This window comes from Pseudonaja textilis, chromosome 3, assembly GCF_049901715.1.
Source record: "Pseudonaja textilis isolate UNSWEBS1 chromosome 3, rPseTex1.2, whole genome shotgun sequence".
Classification (NCBI taxonomy): Eukaryota; Metazoa; Chordata; class Lepidosauria; order Squamata; family Elapidae; genus Pseudonaja; species Pseudonaja textilis.
In genome coordinates this window covers 147,120,336-147,143,727 of record NC_141992.1, presented here as the reverse complement: position 1 = coordinate 147,143,727, position 23,392 = coordinate 147,120,336, and the positions used below count along the sequence as shown (strand labels likewise).

Genomic DNA, 23,392 nt, shown 5'->3' with positions numbered 1-23,392 from the left:
TTATGATTCCAGTTAATCAGCATCAATATAATAGATAATTACCATTAATAAAAGTAATGCAATTTTTATAGTTAAGTTTATCCATTTTAAATATTATTTTATAAGGATTGAATAAATTGAACCACTCTTCTCTCAACAATAAGGTCTTTACTAAAATAATGGACCTTTAAACTGACCTTTAATTTATTACTTTCCCCTTGTTTTTCAGAGTTGGCTATTAACAGATCTCAGCCAGCTAGTACACTCCCTGAGGCTAGCTTGCATTCTTAAGGTTAACACTTCCACTTATCTTGTTAGTGCTTTGTTCCATTCAATGCAGTTATGGATTCCAGGTGCCCGACTGCTTGAGTTTACACTTGGCCTTTTAAACCATTTAGGCATCAATCTGGAATCCTCTAAAATTTCTCCTCCAGTGAAAGGAGGGATGCAATTCTTATTAAATAAAAAACCATTCAACCCCCCTAGATTATAAAAAAAATGAATAAAATGAAACAATACAAAAGTCACAAATGGAGGATTAACTAGAATCATAATGTAATAAGGAAGAAAGGATAAATTATTGCAATAACTGTAAGGCATACACACATATGCATATTCCTGTCATTCCTATGTATGATTTTGGGATAATTAAAGTTAGGGAATGTGCAGAAAAAGAGGAAGAAGTAGTAAGCAACAATAACACTAACATAAGTTAAGGGCAAAATAGGAGATCTGTGGCAACTTTGGTGCTCTCTGAGTTTGGTTGTTTTCTTAGAGGTATTTAATTACCAAACTAGTAACATCATCAGTGCTAGTTGGCAGTAGGATTTGCTCTTATTTTATATATTTAGTGCCTTGCTCTATCAGTTTGGTGGGAGAGGTCTTAATTGTTTCTTTATTGGCTGTTGTTTAATGTTAGCTTTAAAGGAGATCTAACTACAAACAGGTTTAATCCAGCATTATACATAATACTCTCTGTGTGCTTTTGTTCTTGCTTCTACTGACTGATATTTTGCCTTTATTCTTTAAACTTAACTCTTCTTTTGCAGAACTCAAAAGGTGAAGCTAGGCGGAATCACATCCGATACCTGTACAATCAGCACAGGGGGGGCCCTAAGGCTGTGTGCTATCTCTACTTCTCTTCTCCCTATATACCAATGACTGTCTCTCAAATGATCCATCTGTTAAAATACTGAAGTTTGCTGATGACGCAACAGTGATTGGTCTCATTAGAGACAATGATGAATCTGCATACAGACAGGAGGTTATACAACTTGCCTCGTGGTGTAACCGCAACAATCTGGAACTGAACACACTCAAATCCGTAGAAATGGTGGTAGACTTTAGAAGAAACCCTCCTATACTACCACCTCTTACAATACTAGACAACACAGTATCAACAGTAGAGACCTTCAAATTTCTAGGTTCTACTATATCACATGGACACCTAACATCAAAAACATCATCAAAAAAGCACAACAAAGAATGTTCTTTCTGTGCCAACTCATAAAGCTCAAACTGCCCAAGGAGCTGCTAATACAGTTCTACAGAGGAATTATTGAGTCTATTATCTGCAACCCGACAGGACAGACACAGACTTCAGAGGATAATTAGGACTGCAGAAAAAAACAATTACTACCAACATGCCTTCAGTCAAGGACCTGTATACTGGACGAGTCAAAAAGAGGGCTGTGAAAATATTTACAGACCCCTCACATCCCAGACATAAACTGTTTCAACTCCTTCCCTCAAAACAATGCTATAGAGCACTGCAAACCAGAACAACTAGACACAAGAGCTGTTTTTTCCCAAAAGCCATCACTCTGCTAAACAAATAATTCCCTCAATACTGTTCAACTATTTACAAAGTGTACACTACTATTACTGTTAATCTTTTCACCACTCCTTATCACCCCTCCCCTCCCACTTGACTGTTTCCTAGTATGATTTGATTGTTGATTGTGCCCTATGACTATCATTAAGTGTTGTACATTATGATTCTTGATTCTTAATGAATGTACCTTTTCTTTATGTATACTGAGAGTATTTACACCAAGACAAATTCCTTGTGTGTCCAATCACACTTGGCCAATAAAGTATTCTATTCTATTCATCTAAACCAGGGCTGTCAAACTCCTGGCCCATGGGCCAGATGCATCAAATGCTCTCCACACCCATTCCCAGTTTAGCGAAGGAGAAAAAAGTCCCAATATGTCATGTGACTCTTTCTCAGCCTCTCTTTAACTCTTAGTGATTAATTGCATATCTTGGTTTTCTTACCCAGCCAGAGTTTGCTTTGCTTCCTTTCAGTGATGCTGAGTATATTCCTGGATGTTTCTGAACTCAGAAATAAGTAACTGTAGCTACACAAATAAAAGCACTGTTTTTATATTCAGTAATTATTTTCAACTACATATTTCCTCAAAAGAAAAACAGTATTCTCTCTCTTTGAAGGAACTTACCAGGGACATTAGAATAAGAGTCAACAACAGTCTTTCAAAAGAAATATATTTTCTTTTGAGTAAGTTTTTCTTGCTGTCTTAAGAAATGCAGAAAATGTAAACTTTTAATAGCTTAGTTGATGCATATTTTAATTTAACATTACATAATATCATTTTTAATTATTATTGCCAGCCTACTTGGTATACACAAGTATACAACTGATATAACCTAAAAACATCTACAATATTTCTGATAATCCATGGAATGGGCAAGGGCAAATTTTCTGCTTACTTTTATTAATGTGGGAAGATGTGGGAGCAAATGGATTGCTGAATTCTTGATATAGCCAGGAAAGAATCCCTTTCCTGAAATAGTTAAAGTGTTTCTCTATTCATATGAAACAAATTCTCTCAATTTTATCTCCATCTAGAATGCTAGGCCCCAAATCCTATATTTTTCCCCAAAGATTTCCATCCTATAATCTACAGTAGATTCAAAATGTTCAGAAAATGAAAGGAAGAATCCAAGCTAATGGAATTGAGATATGTGGAATTTCTGCTCCAGTACTCCAACTAAGAAAATATAATATATCCTGAATTCATTGTACATAAAACAACAATGGTCACAAAAAAATAAGAATTGTTGCCCAAGTCAATCTTTTCACACAGCATTTCACTTCTGAGAGAAGCTATTGTACCATCTCAGTTATAGGATTAGGGATCTTATCAAGCATGGAAATCTGTATGTGAGCATTTATAGTCATTCTGTTGCATTTAATGTAAATCTAATTGAAATACATGAAACTCTCTTTGTAGCCTTAGTGTAAAATAGCTCTGATATTCATTTATGAGCTTTACTCTGCCTATCAGCCATAAATTTATTGAAATCACTTGAATGGCAAAAAGATCAATTTTATACCTCATTCATCACTAACAGGCTTCCAAGCCACCAATCTCATTTATTAGTTATAAAATAAACTCTGACATGTCTAATAAAGATATAATTGATAGGTTGACTTCAAAGTAAGGGATCTTTATATCTCCCATAAGGAATAAATTTTATTCAAAAAGCTGAAGACAATAAAAATGAGAAAAAATGGCAAAGAAAAGGCAGTGTTTATGTTAGTTTTGAAAAGAAGTTATTTATTTATATAACTTGAATTAATTAAATTATTCATATTTCTTAAAAAAGTTCTACTTTTGCAGACATGCAATGTCTACAGAACAATGTGAAACAATGTAACAGAAAGCACAGCATTATATCTAAACCATTTTTTAAAAAAATACTGATAGATGATTTAGAATGTTCAGCATGATTCCACAAGCTGTTCTGATTTGTGAACTTTTTTTAAAGTCATTACAGACTGTATAAAACAGTCATCTGGAGATGGGTAAGCTGAATTGCTAAGGATTCAAAATCCCTTATAATTCAGGTATGACAGTCTGTAATGAAGTGTTTCTATGACAAAGTTCTCTGAGTTTTGTAATTCCCTGACAGCCATTAGTACAAGTCAGGGTTACCAAAGCTGCTTTTAACATTGCAAAGTCAGCATAATGTACTGCAGCTAAGAATTATGCTGAAGTGATAAGAAAAATGTATGTTAGATTTGATAAATGTGTTATAATTGCCAAGAGGGAAAACAAGAATACAAGAATACAAGAATACAAGAGTGAAAAGTTGTATCAGGAAAACTTCCTAACTCTATGTTTCTTAGAAGTACTACAGTGAAATCATAGCCTCTTTTAATATCTCTTTGTTAAATCAAACTAACAACCTTTTTCAATAGCTTTTGAACAGGACTTAAATTTGTATCAGGAAAATTCTTGTCTTCATCATTGTGGACAGCAAATGACAACTAATTTTATGTGGGTCATATTATGCAGTTTTTGAAATCTTAGATCTTGTGGGAATGAAAACAAAGTAAAGCTGAAGGATCCAATCTGGGTTGGTCACAGGGACCAGAGATTTAGTCTTCCAGATTTTTGGACTTGTTGTGGAGCCCATCCTAATGAAACTTCTCTTTGCCAGAATGTGTGCTTTGTGTTATTTTATGCATAGTATTAATTTGGTGCCTGGTTATGTCTGGCTTTGTATTTGTTTTCAATTTCATTGTACACATGTTGTGCATTGACAATAAACAATTGATTGATTGGGGTGTTGATGGCGGCTACTAAGTTATTGGCTGTTTTCTTGTGCTGCCAAGTCCTCAGCTCCTAAAAATACTCCTGTTGACTGACAAGATACAAAGTAAAATGGTATAAGTTTTGAGATTGAATGGAGGCTTGCTCTATGTCATATGATCCCCATTTCTTTGTCACATTGCTGTCAATATACAGTATCATGAAATCCCTGTTCAGTCTTTAGATAATGTGTGAAAATTTAGAGATATTTCTAAACAAGTTCCAAACTTCACCAAAGTTCATAGTTTCTGCAAATATAATTTTCTTCAGGAACTGTTGGAATCTGCTATACAATACTGACATATACTATGACATCTGCTATTCTGACATACAAAACATGGCCAGGCTCTATTTAATTTTTTTCTACTTTAACTTGTTTGTAATGAATTGTTTTATGGCTATGGGATAAATTTAATGAATAAAAATTAATTGTGCTTTGTTTAAATGTGTGTAAGTTTGAAAAAAAAATCTTTATTACCCAGCTTATTGCAAGAGATAATCACTGAGAAATTAATTTCCCAGTGAAGTTTTTTTCCCAATCAAACTCCACTCCTTCCCACCCCACATACACTCCTAATGTTCCAAGAGGTAAAATATGCAGCCACATAATCTGGTGAAATACAATCAGAAAAAAATAAAATCTCAATATTATTCACAAGAGACATTTAAATGGACTCTAATATGAGAGTTACCAGGTATCATTGAATAAGTGAAATGAAATATATTAAATGTGATCTCTGTGCAACAGTTCCTATGTCATAATCCAGGTATTTGACTAAGGAAGAAGCATTCTTTTGTTGGGTTTGCTTCGGTCTGTATGCAGAAATAGGAAAATTAATCATTTCAAAATTTGTAAAGAGCTTTCATAGTGCTTTACATGAAATATATCATGGAGTTGGGATCATTTAAGCCAATTTTATCCACAAACTCTCTTTTGAATGCCAGGCTGATGGGATATTTCACCATGTAGCTAATCTTGATGTTGTTGCATTGTTTCAGGAAGACTTCTATCTAGAAAAAATGGTGTAGCTAACTTTTTCAGTCTTATAAATCATTTTAGCTATTCTATTTTCCTCCACTATAAACACTGGGTAATTAGAGCCATGTGATATCAATTTTCTTTTTGGGAAGTCATGGCTAGATTTCAGCTGATATTCTTTCAATGGCATTAGTTTATAACATGTTGAATGAGTTGCTTAAATTTTATCCATATATCAACATTATTTTATTTGAATCCACAGCTAGATTGTACACATACCAACACAATGTGATGGAGTGTCTAATATAACACAGGAGGAAGAAGCAAGACTACTACAGGAGGTTGACCCAAAGATGATTTTTCAAAAGGCAGCTGAACTTTCTTGTTTTTTGTTTATTCCATGAAGATATTTTGCTTTTCATCCAAGAAGCTTCTTCATTTCTGGCTGGGAAAAAAGAGAGAGAGAGAAAAGCGGGAAGAAAGTCCAGTTACCTTTTGAAAAGCACCTCGATAGACATACAGGAGGCTGACTGCTACAGAAAAGACTCCTTTATTTCAGTATGGTGAGGAGAAATGAGAAAAGGTTTAAGTTCACCTTAATCATGCTTGATCAAGCTGAACAGGAGAATTGGTTTGACAGGCTTTCTTATTTCATCTCTAACAAGAGTTATATTAAAATGCAACTGAAAAACAAAACGTAATATCTTTATTGTGAATTAGAAATTAGAATATTATGGTATAACTGATAAGACTTTGTGTTTGTACTGGTATTTTTCGTTGCTTTTTAACTGAAATGTCATTAGTCTGATCCAAGTATGGTATATAAAATCATACATTGCAACGACTTACTTGTCAATGAATACTTCAGCTTCAACCATAACAACACAAGAGCACACAATAGATACAAACTCAAAGTTAACCGCACCAAACTTGATTGCAGGAAATACGACTTCAGCAACAGAGTGGTCAATGTCTGGAATACTCTACCCGACTCTGTGGTTTCTTCCCCAAATTCCGAAAAACTTTAACCTTAGACTGTCTACTATTGACCTTACCCCTTTCCTAAGAGGTCTGTAGGGGATGTGCATAAGCGCACCAATGTGCCTACCATCCGTGTCCCATTGTTTCTTTTATTTTTCTTATATGTACCCATTTCACCTATTATCTTGTAAGCAATTGACAAATCAAAATAAATAAAATAAAATAAGCTACAGTTTGTGTTTTAAGAAAGCATCTTTTTGGAAATCATAAAAAGTGACTAAGGGCCAAGAATGAGTTTTGATCTGAACTAATGATGGACAGCCTTACTTTACTAACCTAGGAACTGCAAACAAATTTGAAGAATCAAAGGACTTTAACAAAGGGACAACAATAGATTTGCAAAGTGGAATCCATGAGAAAAAAAGATGAAAGGAATCAGTAGTGCAAGATTTGTAGTTTCAGGCTATGTTTTATAAAGAGAAAAGACAGGGTAATGTGAAAACCACAAGTTAAACACATAGGAACAATTAAAATTCTAATCCTCAATCCAGTGTACTCAGAAATAAGGAATATAATCCATCTACATTAATGGACATCTCTGTGAAATATCACTGAAGATTAGAACATCAGATCTCTCCATATTTTTTCTCAGATTATGGAAGAAGCTCCTATCTCAAATAATACTTAAACTCCACTTTGTATTTTGTTTCACACAACAATTTATATGATAGCTTTACAGCAGTCCAAACAAAATTTTAGTAAACTGCAAGATTTGAATTTAAGGTTGAAGCTTGTTTTTGAGTCACTTGGGAACCAAGGGTTTACTAATTATTGGCATTATATTGAAATGTAGTAGGATTGTACATGAGACACTGCAGCTTAATAGTTGATATATTTACTTACTATACTAAATATGAAAAAAAAACCATGTAGTTTATAGAAGTAAGGATAAGAAACCTATTTTTAACCATTGAACCACTTGGTATTATGTATTTTAAGAAGGGTAACCTAGCATCTATTAAAAACTGGGGGATCATGAGTTTTTAATCCAGCACAAAACTATTTGGGTGATCCTGGATCAGACTTTCTCTCTTAGCCCTAGGAAGAAAGCAATGGCAAAACACTTCTGAAAATCCTTGCCAAGAAAACTGCAGGAACACTGACTCTTATATGAATGAATGAAAGAATGAATGAATGAATGAATGAACACAAATACACACACACACACACACACACATCAGTGTGTGTGTGTGTGTGTGTGTGTGTGTGTGTGTGTGTTTATTTGGTTCTGAAGGTTTTTTTTTTTAAGGAAAAGTTACTTTTATCAAAATTATCAGGAGTAACTTATCAGATTCTTCCAGATGTTCAATTATGGAGTTGCCAAAGAATGTATGCAAATGTTCTGTTTTCACTGTGTTATTATCCTTTCAGGGGGAAGCTATTGTGTGGAAACTCAATATTTTTATTTTTCCCAAAATAGATAATGAGGAGGCTGTGACAGAAGACAATGCCACTAACAATAGCATTCTCCAAGACCCAGACAAATTCAAAGCATGTTATCAAAGACTCTGAAAATAAACTAGGAAAAGAGGGGTATCTTGCACTGAAATAAAAAAAAAAAAACCTTTCCTATACTAGAATTACTGGGCAGCCATTTGTCTGAAATGGTATAGTCTCCGACTTGAGCAAAGAGTTGGATTAAAAGACCTCTAAGGTCCTTTCCAACTCTTTCATTCTGTTAATAGGATATGGAGTTGCTTCCTCAGTAAAATTATTGAGAATGTAGCCTCTTCTACAACATGTCATAGATTACTTGATGCTATGCTAACAGGTTCATCTCACAAATATTTCTCCTTTGGTATGTGCATCTGCCGCCCCAGCCTTTTACCAGTGACAAACAGAATGATCAAGGAGACAGTCTTATATAACTATGTGGCTGAATTATGTGAACATCTGCCAATGTTCATAACTCTGATAATTTCCAGGCCCCCAGGCCCCTTCTACACTACATTATTTGTATTTCAACCTTATCCATACCAATACCCTCCAAACGTGTAAGGATGACAACTCTTTATACCCAGCTACCATAGTTACTGAACATGCCATCTGGAAAGCTATAAAATGGCCTCTGAATAGAAAGGAATCCATTAGGAAAAGAACACTCTTTTTTTTTGTTCACAGATAGAAACAGTGACATTAAACAAATCAAGATGGAGACTACAATAGCCCTGTCCCTTTTGCATATTAAACATATATAAAAGAAAAGTGGAGCCTTGGTTGCAGTCAGAGTCACCATTTTGCCTTTGTTTGGCCCCTGATTCCACAGATACCAACAAGTTGAATCTGGATGCAATGTGAAGGTTTTTAAATCTGCAGGGAAATGTAAATTAACTTTAACAAATACAGTTCACAATCATTGACCTTCTTCAAGTTTTTTTTCTTTAGGTATATTTTTCTCCATATAACATCAAAACAGATATCATAACAAATTCAATTTCTTGGACTTCTTTCCCCTACCATATAAAACTGAAGACAAAGGCCTTTATTCATTACCACATTTTGATAGCTCTACCTTTAAAGTAACTGAAATAGCAATTACTGAAGAAAAAATTAAAAACCATGTCTAGCAAAGAAATATACCAGCGATATAATGACATTATTAGAAAGATATTTATATGAAATTAGGATGAGATTATACATCTGCCTATTTTGCTAGACTTAATTCTGTTGAAAAAATGGAATTAGAAATGAGCTCAGCACAGTCCATGCAGAAAAATGAAAGGAACTTTAAAGATCATCTAGTTGAATCTCTTGCCCATGCCAAAAATATGCACAATCTTCCAGAATTAAGAGTTGTCATGAAATTTGGTGAATGTTCCTAGTTTAAGTGATTGTAAGAAGCAATGAAGGCATTTCTGGAAAGTGGATGCTAAAAATAAATCATACAAAATAGTTGCTGTTTTCATGTCCTTTATAAAATTCCCAGAAGAAAGTAACATACTGCATTAGAATCAAGCATAGCAAAGTAAAACTAAATGGAATTCTTAACAACAAACTTTAAAAAAAGAGAATCTGGCAAAATAATAGACATATCAATCTATAAAATAAAATATTTTATTGGCAACCAAATAAATTTTTTCACTCTCTGATGATCATACTCAACAATAAGTCCTTTAATTTAATTAGACAAACTATATTCACTCTAACAATTGGACATCCTTTCCCAAGCAGTAAGTAGAAAGGAAGAGACAAATAGCTTTGATCAAAATATTGAATGCATTTCCTGAAAGGGTCTTTTGAAATTACAGTAAAAGTGGGCCAGGGGGAGCATGAAATAGTCTCAGGGTGACAATAAATGAGATTTAGGATTGTCTAACCATCAAGTTCCTATATTAGGTTTCCAACAATGTATTTATTTCATATAGGATAATTTTATGATAATGGAACACATTCTAGAATTAATGTTTTATCTTCTTTGTACCACCTGATGAACAACTAATGAACTGTAATGAAAAAGAAGTTCAAACTTGCCAAAGCAACCCCTTGTTGTTTAAGAAGCACTTACTTCAAATGGCCTAAAAGCTCATGCTTACTTTCTTGTATCATTTTGGCCAGCTTTTGGTAGTAATATTTTGATGCTTTCCCCCCACCACATGTTATCCCCACAACTGTATTAACATCCCCTTTTTTCTGCTTAAGTCTATAGTTTTTATTTCCATTACTTGTGAAAGGCGCTCATGCAATTCGGCTTGGGCATTAAAGACATCCTATTTGGGCTTTCTATATTGAATTTTAATAATAAAAATACAAATTTATTAAAACGGTATGCTCCCCAACTCCCTATATTATATCTCTGAGGTTCAGTGCAACTTATTTTCTCCCATCAAGTCCAAGAAAACTTATTGTTGAACAGTATTCATATATATAGAAAAACATACACTGGAATCAGAACTGGAGCCAGTTACATATATAGAATATTCATTAAAAATATAACAGATTAAAATTAAAGCAGACTGGGCATTGCATCCACTGGGACAGAGGTTTCAGCCCAATGCTTCAAGACAAGCTCTTCTCAATGCTCATGTCTGCATGCTTTGTTTTAGCAGCCCAAATATAATCTCCATGTAGACTTGTGCAAGATGCTTGCCTTCCTGCCCACCAAGAAAGCATTTTGAGCCACCATACAGCAGCTGGCATCAGTGAGCTGCTTTTAGTTTAGCAGTTCAATTCAGATCTAACTAAAGGATAGCCAAATCCATCTTTCTTAAACAAAGCAAAGAGTCTGAGCTTTTGGCAAGAGAGCAACTCTGCTTTTACATGTTTTTGGATTTTGAAAAAAAAAAACCTCTGAGCAGATGGTTTCCATTATGTGGAACATTTCTGAGCAGCTGCTGCACAATTCAACTATATGAAAAGTCTTTGTCAAATGACCACAAAGGCAGCATATGCTGGGTCCGTGGTTGCCCTGCTCTCCTGCATACTTAGACAGAAAAATATCGGGTCACGTACAAATTGTGCAGGATAAGAAACTTGGCCCATTCTGGACTTTTTGCTCCGTAACTCTGATAAGCTTTTGTTGTTATCTGCAGTGGCTGGAAAGCATACAAATCAACACCAAATTTCTAGAATGATACCAGGTTCCTATTTCTGAATTACATGGATCAGTTATTAGCACATCCAATTCTTAAAGTTAATGCTGTGAAGCTGCACTTCAAAATGCTTTGAAACTGAACAAAAAAAACTGCCTTCCAAATGCTGTAGGAGGGCTATCCAAGTTTCAAACTGCTTACTCACTCTGGGGAAATAGCAGGATTATTTTGAAGAGAACAAAGCAGCAAGTTATTTTGCAAATCATGAACTCTGGAACAGATTTTATAAACATGTTCTGCTCAATAACAAGCCTTCAATTCTCTGAGCGTACAATCCCTTACTATCAGCAGGCTTAAAAATGCAAGAAAATAGCCCAAGTTTTATATTTTCAATCAGATTCAGAATTTTTAATCATCAGAACTTAAAAGAAATGCCTTGGAATTTAAGGCTTGTTCTAAAGGCATCTCTGTCAAACTTAAATAAGGTGCTGGATGTCAAAGCAACCTGGAAAGCTGAGATTTGCCTTGAGAACAACAAACAGATCTATTTTACTTATATTTGTTAAGAGAATTGGAGAAGACAATTTTAGTAGAAGGAGGCAACATTTCTCTGAGACATCTAGGCACATTAATGCACTAACCCATTTCTTTGCAGTATCCGTCATCCTTCATTGCTGAAGGAAAACCCTCAGGGAGAAGAAAAGCTTCCAGTTCCCTCCCAGACAAGACAAGACAAGACAAGACAAGACAAGTAACAGACAAAATATGGGCACTACATCTGAAACTACATCAATAGTTTCATCAGGCTAGAGGCAGTTTTAACATAATGACAAAACACTGGGAAAGACCTACTTTCATCCAGTTTAGAATGAAAGATCACAGAATGTTGTAGCGTGTTGGAAGATGAGACTGAACAAGGGGACGTGAAATTAAATGCCACAGCATTTAGCATCACCCATCATTTAGATCTCAGCCAGCTGTGTTACTTTCATTACAGGTAGTCCTCGACTTAGGACCACAATTGAGCCCAACATTTTTGTTGCTAAGTGTTCTGACCTAGGCTTCACAAAATCATGAAGCAGACTCCTTGTCCCTTTTTATTAGGCCAATGTGAAATCCTCTCATTCACATCCAGCAAAATCCTGGCAAACAGTCTTTCAAGAGTGAATTATAACCACAGACTTTATCAGGTTTGGAGAGTTGCCAGACCAATAGCTTCCAAGTTCAATGATGTACAAGAAAATACTTGGCAAGGAGTTTCTGAGAGTCATGAACAAATCTTCACACAAATTAAATGAATTAATTGTCTCCTGCAAACACCATTCCCCTTTCGGTCCTCTTTATTCCCTATGGGAGGGGCCACTCTCCAGCTGTGCCTTTACTCCTGAGTCAACCCTTGTTCCTTAACTATTCCCTTCTCCTGGCAACTCTGTGCATACGCACATTGGGAACAGGCTCCAGCTGTTCTTCTGTCTCACTGATCTCTGACTCCAAAGGCAGCTGATAACTGTCAGATGGCCTTGGCCCCATCTCTGCCTTTGATGCAAAGCACTCATCGGAGCTTTCCCCAGACTCCAAGACAGGCCCATGTTTTTCCCCAACCTTCGCACTGTCCGAGTCTGCCACCAGCTCCGCTGGCCACTCATGGGCCACAATACTCAGACATTTGTTAAGTGAATTTTGCTCCATTTTATGGCCTTTCTTGCCATAGTTGATAAGTGAATCACTGCAGTTGTTAAATTAGTAATATGATTGTTAAGTGAATCTGGTTTTCCCATTGTCAGGTCACAAAAAGTGATCACATGATTCCAGGACAATATAACGGTCATAAATGTGAGTCAGTTTCCAAGTGCCTAAATTTTAATGGCATGACCATGGGGATGCTGCAACATTATAAGCATGAAAAACTTATATCACTTTTTTCAGTGCCTTTGTAACTTCAGTCACTAAATGAACTGTTGTACATCAAGAACTACCTGCATATGGTGAAACTAGTTAATTGCTATGGTTTGTCTCTCTGAGTGTCCCAAATAAGGAACAATTACTCAGTTATCATAATCAATATTAGGACCTTAAGAAATGATTCTGGTTACTAGACAAAATTGGAAGCCAATTTCAATATCGTACAAAATGAAATGAACAGTCATAAAATTACAGACAGTGTAGAAAAGATGAACTGGAGGGATGGTGTGGAAAGAGAAATAAATGGATGTCTTTGAGAATAATATTGAGAGTGTGATTTGCATATCTCCTGACATTTACAAATTGTATTTTTCCCTAGAGAAAATGGAGGGAAAGATTAGGAAAACTCCCACAACACTTTCTGTTTCAAAGCACAGAAAATAAGAATAGATGACTTGTTGAAAAAACAGAAATCAAGTCTTTTAAGTTAAATCAAACTTTCAGTGCATTTTTTTAAAAATAAAATTAGACCACGCTCAGAGTATATACAAAGTTTGAAGAACTTATGAGATTATTTATCATCAACAATGAACGAGGATTTGAGTCAGAAGAGAAAAATGCTAAGAGGCCAAGCAATGGGGAAAAACAAAAGAAGACACCTCAACTTAACCTTATAAATTAAAGTCACAGTATTAATGCTATAATCCTAAGCATAATTACTAATTAACCATTTTAACCATAACCATGAAAATGCTTGACATTAGATGCTTTGCTGATTTCTTTTTAAAAAGCCGTTCTTCTCAATCAGGTTCCTAAATTTTTTTTTTTTTTAAAAGCAATATAGTCAACCATACTTTTGAATAAATATTGCATTCAGAATTAGAATTGTATGCTTATATCTTGACCCAGATATGTGGAATTTAACTGGAATTAGAATAAAACAGGCCTTGAATTCAGTGCCTTCAAAAAGCTTTAAGGACAAACAGGAACTGTAGAATAATATAGTAGGAGCACTCCAAATCTCTTCTCTTACTAATTGTCATCTTGCAGAAGCATACCTTCTCGACCACGGTTCCTAATCTCAGGAATCAAAAATAGATATTGCCACTCTCCTGGGGTTCTTGAAACCTGGCTTTGATCCTGGATCTGATATTAATGTATTGTGCGGAAGTGTGTGTGTGTGTGTGTATGTTGTGGTTTCTTGCTGTTATGATTTAGTCCAGACTGTGTTATTTAGTTTTTCATTGCTTTTATCATTTTTGGTTTGATATGCCATCCAGAGTCTATCGCAGTTGGGTGCCCATGACAAATTTAAATATTTTTTTTAAAAAAACCAGCTGAATATACCAATAGCAATAAGACTTATGTACCACTTCACAGTGCTTTACAATACTCTCTAAGCGGTTTACAGAGTCAGCATATTGCCCCCAACAATCTGGGTCCTCATTTTACCCACCTCGGAAGGATGGAAAGCTGAGTCACCCTTGAGCCGGTCAGGATCGAACTCCTGGCAGTTGACAGAATTAGCCTACAATACTGCATTCTAACCACTGTGCCGCCATGGCTCTTTATCATATATCATAAACATTCTACACTTAATACCTACATACTGAAGCAGAGATAAACAAGTAATCTCCCCTTTCTAGCCAGGGAAATATAGCATGTCTGTTTGTAATTGGGGATGGAATTAATAGGACTGTTCTTACTGTTAAACCCGGTGTTTTAACCTATAAAATGTGTGCAAAATAATGGCTTAAAGATCTATGATAGAGCCTCATGCAATAAAACATTTTAAGCTCTGTTATTTTATCAACCTGAAATGCTACCACTACTGAAGAGAGGAATGCATTTAAGAAATATCATTTTCTTTCGATGTCAGCTTATGGGGAGGGTTTTTTGCATCTTTTGAGAACTAGAAAAAGCTAGCTATTGGCCTATCTATAACTGCCACATCATTTTGGCTGAAGACAATGAAAAAAAAAATGAGCAAGTCTTTTCTTTTTTTCTTTTAACATTCTAAAAAGACCTATGCTGTAAGAAACTTCACTAACCTATTAGCCACATTGTTCACTTAAAAGCAAACACATAAATAAAAGAGAAAGGTAGCTGCCACAGGAAAATTCTTTTGATGCTCTCCTATTGAACCCCAGAAGCAGAACTATATTCAAATTCTGCCAACTTCAACCATAAGAATTTCTCTCCCAAGAAACCTCACTGAAATTCTGGGACAAAGAAGGAACAGACTACAGCAACTAAGTATCACAGACGGTTAAGAGGAATCTGAGAGGAAAAAAAAAACCAGGACAAGATTTATTTTGATCCCATGCTATATGTAGAATCAATTAGCAGTATTATAGAAGCTGGCTGCGTTTTTTTTTTAAAAAAAAACTTTGTTTTTCAGATTGTTTTCCTAGGCTTCCAGAATTCTAAAATGTCGATTTGCTAGAAGAGGAATGTTTGACCATATGCATTCTTGGTAAACCAATAACAAACCTTAGCTTAAAGGCATTAGCAGGCTTTTGCAATTGAGAAGTTAAGTCTTATACTTCAAACTGCAATAGGATTTATAATTATGCCACATCATCATTCTTAATCACCGAACTATGACCATAGAAACATCATCCTGAAATATACACCCTGATAACCTTCGGAATTCCATTCTGTTGAGACAGAGGCATACATTTGAGAAACATCATTTTCTTTCCATGTCAGCTTGTGGGGAGGAGGGTTTTTTGTTTTGTTTTTTGAATCTTTGCTAAGGCTGCCAACAGGACTGCAGACAGTTTGCCAAGATATTTGTACAGATGCGTGAGTATATCTGCAGCATCCAATTGTTCCACTTACGTGTCTGGTAACCATAGATGACAGCCTTACTTAGTTGGCTGGTTAGGTTGACTTGACAGCTTCTCGGTATCACTGGCGTGGTTAAGGACAAGCCTAGCAGGCCAGTAAATCTAGCCCAAGGGAGACAGTGTTTGCCAAATGTGAAGTCTGTTTGGTGATAAAAGGAGTTGATTGGAGAAAACTAAGGCTGAGTTCTGCCTCCTGTCCCCCCTCCCCATGCCAAATAACTCGCAGATGGTAGCAACATTTGGCAACTCTCCTGCTTAGCTAGGATTCATATTGATACCCTAGAAATGAAATAAAAGCTCTTGTATCCTATTACCGCTCCCCTGAGCTATCTAGTACCCATCTGGAACAGAAAGTAAAGATTCACACAGCTTTATTTTCAAAGGCAGCAAAAGGGAAAGGGCATTTCCTTTAAAGGTGGAGAGGCAAGGTTGGGTGAAAACATACCAGAGCAAGTGTTTTGTTTCGTTTAAAATAATCTCTTTCTGCAAGTGTCACAGACTATACATACATTTTTTTTTTTACAAGAATAAACCAGATTCTTATCTACAAATTGAAGAGCTCAGAGATCCTTAGTGCAAACTATTGCTGGCCTGCAGCTTTTAAATCAGTAAACTTTGGATACCCTAAATGGTCCATTAAAGTTGAACAGATATCCTCAATCTGCTTAATTTCCTCTGGAGGCATATTGTGCTGCCAAGCATGGATGCCCGCCGGAGAGATTTCTCCTTCATAAGGAAGATAGAAAAGACTGGTAGATGTAGCAAATAGTATTTGGTTTAAGCTGGCTGGCGCCAGAGGCATGCCAAGGAAGTCATAGATGGTTTCAGCTGTCTTCTGGGGAGAGTTGACAATATCTTCAAATTTGATCAGCTGGTAGTTTGCTGGCAGCAAGCCCTTATTTACTCTCAGGGCAGCTGCTGTATTGGCCAGCCATAAATGAGACATCACAGAGACAGCATTTGAATCTGAAGCGGTGAACTTCTCTCTCAGCGCTTCATATTCAAAAGCATAGCCTGAATTGGAACCACATTTTTCTTCACGATTCTCTCCTTTGAACATCTTAGCCAGGTGCTGTGGTACCTTCCTCAGAGAGTAAAGGCTAGGCTGGTTTTTGTACAACATTGAGTGGATCCAGGCACGTGGGTCTCGAACCACATAAAGTACTCTTAGGGAAGGACCAATGACTTCCTGAAGAAAAGGTAACTTTAATGTCCAACTTCCACTAGTCAGACTAAGGACGGGGCGGGCATTTGGATAAGAGTTAAGGTGTTGCCTCAGTTCCCGAATGTATTCAGTTTCTTTGTCTGGATTTCCTCGCAGGCGGTTTCTTTGCTCTACAATAGATTCTCTCTTCCTGGACCGTCTCTTTCTGTCTTTGTTAGTGGAAGAATGCTGCGTCAACTTACTTCTGCTGGTTTCATGCAAATGGATATTTTGTAAGTGAAGCTTTGTGTCTTTTACTAAGGAAAGCAGCCAGCCCTGGAGGATCCGAAAATGACCTCTCTGAACATCCGAAGCTTTCCATTCACAAGCATCAACAAATGAGTCAACCTCAAACTCCGTTTCAGGGATATCAAGGTAACCCGTTGGGATCTTGATATAGACAAAATCACTAGTGTTGTAAAAGAGCTGCTTCAGAATTTCTGCCCCTGAAGTTGGGAGGGAAGTGATGATAACATTAGGCAAATTAGAATGCCCTTGGTCCTCCCCTTCACTTGGTTCCATATTTGTCAAGCTGCTAGTCCACTTTGCACAAATTAGCTGAGTGCAGGAGCTCCACACATCTACAAGTTCAATAAACCACAAAGTGATCACCAGGATTAAGACCCAGCGCAAAAGCTTACCAAAGGAAATGTAAAATCGCCAGTGAAAAGCCAATATGGCCAAGCTAATCCCCAAAATAAATCCTGCTATCACATTCACTTTAAAGCCAAAGGGGAAAATGGTTTTATGAATAAGTCCCTGCTTCCCTATCGTCTTAGTGCCCAGGCCAAACTGTGTAACCTTTCCTTGAGCGGTTACTGTGGCATAGCCACCAAATCCTAAATAGCGGAACCTTGTCCACAGATTGAGATACTCTGTTACAACAGAGTAGACTATTTCTGTGTTGTTGACGTTTAGAGAAATCCGATACCCTGATTGGGCATCGTCAATAAACCTACAGCTAGAAACATTGACATAAGGCCCATGAAAAACATAGGCAATTCTCGCAATATTACTCTTTGTAGAGAAAGTGACATTTACAAACTGAGTCCATCTCTTTTTGAACTCAGCTGCTTGCTCAGCTTCTTGTATCCTAGCAACAGGGCTATTTCCATGATGGTCAAACCAAAACATTTTATAGTGAGCATCCCAGACATCCATCATGGCTCCATTATATTTGTTCATAAATCTGTATGGGACATACTTGAAGTCAATGTCGAGGTTATGGAAGAAGGCACTGATGGCATCAATAGGAGAGTTCTCCTCCTTTTCCACGTGGTCCACCACAAGTAAAGTCTGAGGATTTAGTAGAAGCAAGGAGCGGTACACACTTTTCAGCTTCATGGCTGATGAATATGCAGAAGCTGCTTCACCACTCACAAACATCATCTCCTCATACTGAGAGGAGGCAATAATCTCCCCGGATGCATCCCCAACTTCATCCCCTGTCCATTTAAGCCACTGCATACATTCCCCCAGCTGACCTTCCCAAGGCTGATTGCACTGACTTGTAGGGGATGGAGCAAATACTAAAACATTGTTCAAGTGGCTAAGCTTAGGTCCATAAAGGGCCTCCGAAACAAACACCTGCCCATTTGGAGCAAAAGTAAAAGAGTTCTGATCTGGGTGTTCGTGGCCTGGATTGAAGCTACGCCAGCCATCAATCCAGGAATATGGCTGAAAGTGGACTATATCATAGACAGCACGGCCACCGAGCTTTCCGGACTTAAAGGAAACAAAGGTATTTGTCTGAGTGTTTGGTAATCCCGCTCCATATGTAACCACCCCCCAATTGGGAAACACATGCATTTTAGCCTCACCATAGTCAGGGGGAGGTTGGGGGGTTAGCCTGGGGTCATACCATATGTACTCTGTATGAAGGGTGCTCCACCGTTGAGCAGTGGATGGTACCATTGGGCCATCTTTGGGCCTGTGCTTTCTAATTTGCTGTGCAAGCCAATTGCCTACCCCATTCTTCAAGACAAACCTATCTAAGAAAACCAGTTGGCTTTCTGGACCATAAAACCAATTATAATTGGAATCAGCTATGCCTACAGTTCTCTGAAAGCCTGGCAAAAGGGTGGCATAATAAAACCAAAAGTGCATCTTGAGCCAGTGGTTTTCAAGATTGTTAATCCCAAAGTGGCGCTGGGCCAGGTAAATATACTGGGTGATGGATTTGGCAGTGTAGCTACCATAAGCTACACCTTCGTCCAAGGAACCATCAACAATATGATTTAGCAAAAACATAGTTTTTTCCATCACATCTATTACAGCATGCTTCCAGGCGTTTGCTTGGGACTCAATGCCTCCTCCAGTGACCAGGGCCCCAATAAGCAATGCCAACATATTTGTGGCTTGATGGTTGTGAAGAAGTTGCTTGCCCCAAGACCGGACTTTGGAGTACTCATACATTTCCTCGGTCACAGTCCATATCTTGGTAGAATATTTTTGTCTCCTAACATCATCCAATGAGGCATATAAAAAATCAAAAGCAGTGGCAAATCCAGTTAAAGAATGCCCAAGCGGAACTTCATCGCCTGGGGCATTCTCCACCAGCCAGTCTTTATATCCTGCCATTCTGTCCATGTATTCGACAACAAAATCAAAGGCAGCTTTATCTTCAGGACTGAGGAGACAATAAAATGCTAGGGGAGGCAAATTGTTTCCATATATCTCATTCCACTTGGCAGAAAAATCAGCATGTTTGGGAGGAGGTAGATAATAGGAGGGATTGGACAGCATTGTAGACACCGCACTCCGGAATATTCTAAAGAGGTGGAGATGACTGGTGTGAGACTTTTGCCTCAGAGCTGGAATCTCTTCAGCACCAAAATATAAGTTTGGATACAGGGTTGCTTTTTCCATCTTCTGATTTGCTCCTAAAGCTTCCATCCTCTGCTTCTCGTACTGATCCACATCATCTGTAAAAGTCACCCAGTCAGAGTAATTGCTTACAGATTCTTCAAAAGTGGAGACTGCCAACATTACTAATGCTAGAAATATGGAATTTCCTATAAACATTAGAGCCATGATCCATTAGGCAGATTCCTCACTACGGTTATACACCTCTGTTGGTGGGGTGGGCGGGTGGAATGTTGAAATTTCAAGCACAGATCAACCTACCAGTGGGGAAATCTTCTTGAAAGTGCTTTACTGTACATAGGGAAAGGAAAACTTTTACAGAGTTCTTGGACAACAAGGTTATTAGGCACAGCTCTATGTTGAATTGCAAATACACTGACAGACATTGTATGGCTACACAGAAAAGTAAAGAGAATGTCATCTCTCACTAATGTCCATGTATACTTGATACATTGGATCTGAAAAGGATATTGTATGTTTTAGCAAGCCATAAAGTGCAAGGTTTTTTTTTTTTGTCATATCCAACTCATTACTTTGTTAATAATGGAATTATTCTTCTTCAAAAGATATATTTAGTCATTCATGCCATTGAAAAAGAAAGCAAAAACATGACATATATCAAAGCATTAGGAAACAAATGTAGTTTTGTATAGAAGGGACCATACAGAGAATGAATTGTGCGCCTTCATTTTCATTTCTCATGTGGGTTGAAAATATCCATACATTACTTTTTGTGGGTGGAAAGGTTTAGCAAAATATTTTTGTCAGCCAGAATTGTAGCAGCTCCAAAACTTAAGCAATGAAAGCTTTGCTTGATTTGAACTTTCTGGAAGAGGATGGTGGTTTTAATGCTCAGTTTCATGACTGCCATGTTCTCATCCATCTGTGCAACTGGCTCCTGTTCCGTGAAGGTTTTTTACTACCTTGATGTCGTCGTCACAAAACATTTTAAAAAGGGTGCATAAAATGTGAAACACCGGTCACTTTTGCTTCCACTGCTTCTGTAGTCTTTTTTTGTTGTTTGCTATGATGAACTTTTCTGCTTTAAAAAGAAAAACCAAAATGCATTATTAAAAACAAACTAATATCAACATATACATTTTTAAAAAAACAATGAAGACATGGGGGCATTCTTATTCTGATCAAATTAGTATTGGAAATAAATAAGTTTTGAGTTTTCATTTCTAATGCTTTGCTTCTTCATCCACTTCCTTCACAGCGCTTGAGCATTCAGAATAGGTTGAAAATTTTTACCCCTGAATGAATCAATTCCATTTTTTTTTTAAGATCGATTAGGAGTCAGTGCCACCCAGAAGCCCCATCAATGATGCCCCTTGTCAGTTACATGTATTTCCTTCTTTCCCTGCCAGCTGATGCAAAGAACACCAGTTTTGAGAGCCAAGCCAATTTGAAGGGTGGCTGAGCCTTGATGACTTTGGGCTTTTGAAATATCGCCCCAAAGCATTTCAGTTTCCCCACCCAGATATGCTTATAATTTATTCCCCTTTGCACCTAATAGCTATAATATTTTATAAATACATATGTATCTTTAATGCCTCCCCCTTTCTTTTCACCTGTGGCCGGCCAGTGGCTGATCACCAGAGGGCGCCAGGAGCCAATTAACCAGACCGGACTGACACACTTAGAACAAGTTTTCTTTGCCAACAGATGGAAATATTTAAAAAGTCCTGGCTAACAGGAGGTCAGGCAAGAAATTCTTCTTAACAATAGTAGCAATTATGAAATAACGATACTAATTAATGAAGACCTCCTCCTAACACTGTTCAAAAAGTTGCAAAGCCTTACCTTAAGGAGTCTTCCTCCGAAGGCGGAGGACAGAATAACAGAGGGAACCGGGAGCAGAAGAAAAAGGAGAAATATCCGGGGAAACAAATATCGTTTTTTGTTTTTTCTTCTCTTTCCCGCCGATCTGCCGCCCGGCGCTTTCTCCTGACTTCGCGCTCCCCGGCTGGATCGGATAAGCCACTAGCTTCTTTTTTCGGCCCCTTAGCAAACTGTCCCGAAGCCCGGCTTGCGTCGACATGTGATTGATCCGCGTTGTGTGTGTTGTTTTTTTCCCCCTCAAGATCTAGGAAAGAGTCGGATCCCGGCAAAGACAGTCCGAAGTAGCCGAGCGGCCTTTAAAAAAATAAATCAAATAAAAAAGGCGGAAAAGCCGCGCAGTATCTTTGAAGCGTAAAAGTGAAGGAGCCGAGAAAGAAATGACTTTTTAATCCTTTTTACCTCGATCCCGTGAAGGGGGTAGGACAAAAATAATAATTTTTTAAAAAAAATCTCAGGCGGGATTAATCGTTCAGAGTTTGATGCCAAATCGACTCCGGGAAAGAACGTGACTTTCTCCGCAGAGGCGAGCCAGGCAGAGCCGCTGTGGCCGCAGCCGCCGCCGCTGCTCCGGCTTCTGCCTGAAGCGACGGACTTTCCTCCGGCCGAGCCTTAGCCATGATCCTCCCGGTGTCTGTCTGTCAATCGGTCTGCCTCCGTTGCAGCCAGCGGCTCAACCGCTGCGGTCGGCGGGTTGGAAGCTACGGCGGCCAACGCCGGGGCAGATTTAAGAGCGGCAACCGCTGCCTGGAGCCGGGCGGAGTCAAGGCGGGTCTAGCGGCGGTCTCTGCCCTAGCCGGCAGCTGCTGCTGCTCATTCTCAGCGCCTCTTTTTTTGTTCTTTTTTTTTTTCTTTGCAACGCCCGCCCGGTACCGAGCATGTGCGAAGGCCGCGGTTCCCCCTCCTCTTCACCCCCCCCACTTTAACTACACCTGATCTTTGCGAGAGGGCGAGAAGCAAGAGGGACGGGTAGGGGATCGGGAGGGACCCGGGCTGAAGGAGGAAACTGAGAGATGCGAGGCAAGTGTTTATGGAATGGAAAAATTCTCTGGGAGAATACAGACCAACGCTCTTGAAACGTGCCAAGGCTGAATAAGTGGGTAAGGTTCTAGGAAGAAAGTAAAAGTCATCTCTTTGCGGATTCTCAGACATTATTATTATTATTATTATTATTATTATTATTATTATTATTATTATTATTATTATTATTATTATTATTATTATTATTATTATTATTATTATTATTATTGGAAACCACCGGTTTCAAAGACATGACGTCTATCAGATCAGCATGAGCCATTGAGGTCTGAGTCTTCGTGGCACCACCGTGTCCTAAGATCCTGGATCTGAATCGAAGGTGTTAAAAAAAACAAAAAAACAATGCTCAGCGTTTTTATACGGGAGCTGGTTGAAAGCACAGATCACCTGTTGCATAGAAAAATCATGTATTGGCAGAAACTTTGTGGCTGGATCCTTCAGCATTCCAGTGTGTCATAGCCTTTTCTCCTCCAAAGCTAAATTATACTTTGTCATCTTCTGAATCCTTTAACGGAAGCCCTAGACCAGTGGTTCCCAAA

At 37.7% G+C, this 23,392-nt stretch overlaps 1 protein-coding gene and 1 long non-coding RNA gene across 3 annotated transcripts in view; one reads left to right on the top strand and one right to left on the bottom strand.

Moving 5' to 3' along the window:
* Positions 1-9,655: 9,655 nt before the first annotated feature.
* Positions 9,656-22,832, bottom strand: DSEL (dermatan sulfate epimerase like). Of its 2 annotated transcripts, none has more exons than XM_026699444.2 (2): positions 21,780-22,832; positions 9,656-21,015 (listed from the first exon to the last, which is right to left on the bottom strand). In XM_026699444.2, the coding sequence occupies exon 2, from the start codon at positions 20,139-20,141 to the stop codon at positions 16,485-16,487; it is 3,657 nt and encodes a 1,218-aa protein (XP_026555229.1). In that variant the 5' UTR covers positions 20,142-21,015; positions 21,780-22,832; the 3' UTR covers positions 9,656-16,484. The 2 variants fall into 2 exon arrangements, with proteins under 2 accessions (XP_026555229.1, XP_026555230.1); XM_026699445.2 differs by having other exon boundaries at positions 9,656-21,012; positions 21,780-22,656.
* Positions 22,675-23,392, top strand: part of LOC148126359 (uncharacterized) — a 36,000-nt gene continuing 35,282 nt past the window's right edge. The window contains exon 1 of the long non-coding RNA XR_015743162.1: positions 22,675-22,915. This is a non-coding gene — a long non-coding RNA (uncharacterized LOC148126359). The remainder of the gene's footprint in view (positions 22,916-23,392) is intronic.

What these genes read in the sequence shown, in the direction of transcription:
- DSEL (XM_026699444.2), bottom strand. Translation starts at nt 20,141, where the DNA reads ATGGCTCTAATGTTTATAGGAAATTCCATATTTCTAGCATTAGTAATG.